This window comes from Lontra canadensis, unplaced genomic scaffold, assembly GCF_010015895.1.
Source record: "Lontra canadensis isolate GAN:19392208 unplaced genomic scaffold, GSC_riverotter_1.0 scaffold129, whole genome shotgun sequence".
NCBI lineage: Eukaryota > Metazoa > Chordata > Mammalia > Carnivora > Mustelidae > Lontra > Lontra canadensis.
In genome coordinates this window covers 268,562-272,774 of record NW_022631123.1, presented here as the reverse complement: position 1 = coordinate 272,774, position 4,213 = coordinate 268,562, and the positions used below count along the sequence as shown (strand labels likewise).

The 4,213-nt window shown below is 45.2% G+C and overlaps 1 protein-coding gene across 1 annotated transcript; it reads left to right on the top strand.

The window, feature by feature from the left end:
* The first annotated feature begins 249 nt into the window (after positions 1-249).
* On the top strand, positions 250-3,684 carry GHSR (growth hormone secretagogue receptor). The gene is made up of 2 exons (XM_032842385.1): positions 250-1,045; positions 3,250-3,684. Exons 1-2 carry the CDS (start codon positions 250-252, stop codon positions 3,552-3,554), a joined length of 1,101 nt encoding a protein of 366 aa, XP_032698276.1. The 3' UTR covers positions 3,555-3,684.
* Positions 3,685-4,213: the final 529 nt, after the last annotated feature.

Genomic DNA, 4,213 nt, shown 5'->3' with positions numbered 1-4,213 from the left:
CGTGTGCATGTGTGCGTGTGTCTCTGTGTGTCCCTCCCTTCCCCCCTTTTCGCCCCAAGCTCTCAATCTCACTTTCTCCCTAAGCTTCTGCCTCTCACTTTCCTCTCTTTCCTCTCCAAGCATCCTCCCTGCGACCCAGCGGCGGCTCCTCGTTCGCACTCTCCCGCGCCTAAGGGGACCTTCTGAGGCCGCCGCGGCCAGCTTCTGAGCGCAGTCGCATCCCAGAACCAGTTAAGCCGAGGCAGCAGCATGTGGAACGCGACGCCGAGCGAGGAGCCCGGGTACAACCTCACGCTGCCGGACCTGGGCTGGGACGCTCCCGCCGACAACGACTCCCTGACCGACGAGCCCCTGCCGCTCTTCCCCGCGCCACTGCTGGCCGGCGTCACCGCCACCTGCGTGGCACTCTTTGTGGTGGGCATCGCGGGCAACCTGCTCACCATGCTAGTGGTGTCGCGCTTCCGCGAGCTGCGCACCACCACCAACCTCTACCTGTCCAGCATGGCCTTCTCCGACCTACTTATCTTCCTCTGCATGCCCCTCGACCTAGTCCGCCTGTGGCAGTACCGGCCCTGGAACTTCGGCGACCTGCTCTGCAAACTCTTCCAGTTCGTCAGCGAGAGCTGCACCTACGCCACGGTGCTCACCATTACCGCGCTGAGCGTCGAGCGCTACTTCGCCATCTGCTTCCCACTGCGGGCCAAGGTGGTAGTCACCAAGGGCCGGGTGAAGCTGGTCATCCTGGTCATCTGGGCCGTGGCCTTCTGCAGCGCCGGGCCCATCTTCGTGCTGGTCGGGGTGGAGCACGAGAACGGCACCGATCCTCGGGACACTAACGAGTGTCGCGCCACCGAGTTCGCCGTGCGCTCTGGACTGCTCACCGTCATGGTGTGGGTATCCAGCGTCTTCTTCTTCCTGCCCGTCTTCTGCCTCACTGTGCTCTACAGCCTCATCGGCAGGAAGCTGTGGCGAAGAAAGCGGGGCGAGGCGGCCGTGGGAGCCTCGCTAAGGGACCAGAACCACAAGCAAACCGTGAAAATGCTGGGTGGGTCTCAGTGCGCCCTCGGCCGCGCTCTCCCGGGTTCTCCCGTCTCCCTTTGCCTTCCCTCCTTTCCCCTTCTCCCTGAACCTCTACCTCCTTCCCCTGTTCTTCTCGGTCTCTATCTGCATGTCTTTATCAGTTTCTGTCTTGAGCTTGCTCTCTGGTTTCTCAGTTTCTCCGTGGTGTATGCCAACCCTCACCCCCGTGTGTGTGTGTGTGTGTGTGTGTGTGTGTGTGTTGGTTTTTGTTTGTTGGTTTGTTTGTTGCTGTTTCTCTCTTTATCTGTCTTCCCCCATCCCCTTTATCACTGTTTTCACTCTCTTTTCCTCTCTACTTCTTAGTGTCTTTTTCTTCTGATTTCTCCTTTTTCAGGGAAAGGTGTCCCCTCCCACCTTTATATTTCCCGTGAGTTTTATCAACCCAGAGACATTGCTTCAAAACTGAGATACTTCATAAAAGTCTACTGTAGTCTTTAAGTGTTAAAGGCAAGGTAGAGCTTCCTGCCTCAATTTGTGGATACCTAAGTTGCATGACAAAAACAGGCATGGGCTTGGGGGAGGAGTAGCCATTGGATCTAGAAAGCATTTGGTGGTAAATTGAACCAAAGATATGATCAATGTGGATAATTCTGCCAGAGATGATTCACCCTTCTTTCAGCATTGTGGTGTGCTTTCTGACCTGCATTTTTCCCCAGATAATTGCATTCCTTCTGTTTACCCTGCTGCTGTTTATATAGCTTTGAAAAGAAGTCAATGACAAATCCCTGCTAGAGTCTCCATTTATTTTCATGACCCCCTGTTTCTGCCTGTAGGATAGTCCAGGATAATACAGGATAACTGAGATAGGTAGGCTTCTCCCAACATGAGAAAAAAGAAAAAGACTTTGTAAGCTGACAGGACTTCCTATCCCTCCCTAAATGGTCCTTCAAAAAACATCTAGGTGCAGCATCATGACTGGAGTGTACTGCATATCTGCATATTTGCTACACAAGTTTAATGGACAAGTGAAGTAATACAAAATGTGTTCATATCCATGCAAAACATTAATTCTATTGGCTTTTTCAAAGCCAGATTCTGTACATTTTATTATTCTTCATTATAGTCCAACATTTTGTATTTATTTGCTTAGTTAGTGCTTCTTAGAAGTCATTCTAGGTTGATTTTTTGTATTTGTAAATTTTACAGCTCCTGGAATCTTGTATATTAAGATGATACAGCTTTTTCAAAGAATGCAAAAAAATTTTTATTTGCTAGACCAGTGATTCTCACAACATGACTAAAAGATTGTAAACATGCTAGTGCCCTCCTGGGAATTCTAATATTCCTGTTGCTATGGTGGCCAACAGTTGTTACTATGCAACTTAGTTTTGAGAATAAGTTTAATAATCTCCTCCAATTTTATTTTTAAGCTGTTCATCGTCCTCGCTGGTGTCTCAACACCGATGTTAATTTTCTTTTGCCTTGACCTTATGAAGGGAATCGCTAAAATGGTACAAGGACTGAAGTATTATTTTCTGCTATTTTCCTTTGATTTCTGCATTTTAAAAACTTGTCTAGAAATTCAGAGGGCTTGGACAAAAATTCTCTTCCCTGCGTAAAATGAAGACTCAGATGGATAATAATTAATATTAGTGGGTTTTATGGTCTTTTATAACTTACTTATGTCTACCATAGGTGGCAAGGTATCATGCATTTCAGTGACTCTCCATCCTGACTGCATATTCAGTCTTTTGTGAAACTTTTAAGAAGAAAAAATAAAAGAGAAAAGCAGTTGTCCTGGTCTCCTTCCTAAGGATCCTAATTTTACAAGTGTGTATTATATACAAGGAATCTGAGCCCGCAGGAAACTCTGCTACGTAGCTGTGGTTGAGTATGGCCCTGTACTTCATATTTGTTTGGTAGTATCTGGCACAGGTGAAATGGGGACTATTGTGAATAAATTGTTGAGTCAATATGTCAGTCTAGTCATAAAAACCACTCAAATAGTTGTTAAGTAGAAATGATTAGGAAGCTCAATGAAAATGGATGAACTGTTAGTACAGACAGACCCAATCTTGGTAAAAAGTAGAAATAGGGACAAGCAGAACATAATGTTTCTCTGAAGTCAACGGTGATACTATACATAAAACAAAACCATGGCTTCAAAATAGAATGTGACTTGCTATGACATTTCTTGAGCTCACACTCTCTCTCCTGTTGTCCTTTTAGCTGTCGTGGTGTTTGCTTTCATCCTCTGCTGGCTGCCCTTCCATGTAGGGCGATATTTATTTTCCAAGTCCTTCGAGCCTGGCTCCTTGGAGATTGCTCAGATCAGCCAATACTGCAACCTGGTATCCTTTGTCCTCTTCTACCTCAGTGCTGCCATCAATCCCATTCTGTACAACATTATGTCCAAGAAGTACCGGGTGGCGGTGTTCAAGCTTCTGGGATTTGAACCCTTCTCCCAGAGGAAGCTCTCCACTCTGAAGGATGAAAGCTCTCGGGCCTGGACAGAATCTAGTATTAATACATGACCATGCACATTGCTGAGCAAAGTCATCGCTTATACTGAACCAGAAGCCATAGCACAGCAGAACTTGGGAAGAAGTTGATGGTTAATTTTGGAATTAGGAACACACAGCTCTGGAAACAATTGGGAAGAAAGAAAAGATGGAACTTGTAGTGTGTGAACAGTTGGATTGATTGCACACTCATCAGTGCTCTCATATACTATTCCTGCATATTCACTGTCTTATGATTTTGCATTCTGCTGTTGGTGCTAGCAAGGATTCTGCAATTTGGAGAAAGGAGGATGGGCAGAGAGAACGATTAGGGCACTTCTTACTGAGTAAATACTAAATCTGATTTACTTTTTCATAATGATAACAAATTTTGATTAAAAGAATGACATTAAAAGAAAACATTTAAAACATAACTTTTAAATACTAGAAATTTTCATATAGCTCCAGATCAGTGCTGTCCAAGAGAAATATAATGCAAGGCACCTAAGTAGTCAATATAAAGCTTATTAATGAGAATTTTACCTTCCTTCTTTTGGGTACAGAGCCTCTGATATGTTCTTTATATTTGCAGCACACCTTATCTGGATTTGAAGTTTTCACCACTTATACTTAATGGATTTAGGTTTTGTAAAATTTGCCGATGAGAAAGTAGATTCATGAGTCTAAGTTGT

What these genes read in the sequence shown, in the direction of transcription:
- GHSR (XM_032842385.1), top strand. Translation starts at nt 250, where the DNA reads ATGTGGAACGCGACGCCGAGCGAGGAGCCCGGGTACAACCTCACGCTG. An exon ending in GCAAACCGTGAAAATGCTGG is followed by an intron (nt 1,046 to 3,249) that starts GTGGGTCTCAGT and finishes TTGTCCTTTTAG; the next exon opens with CTGTCGTGGTGTTTGCTTTC.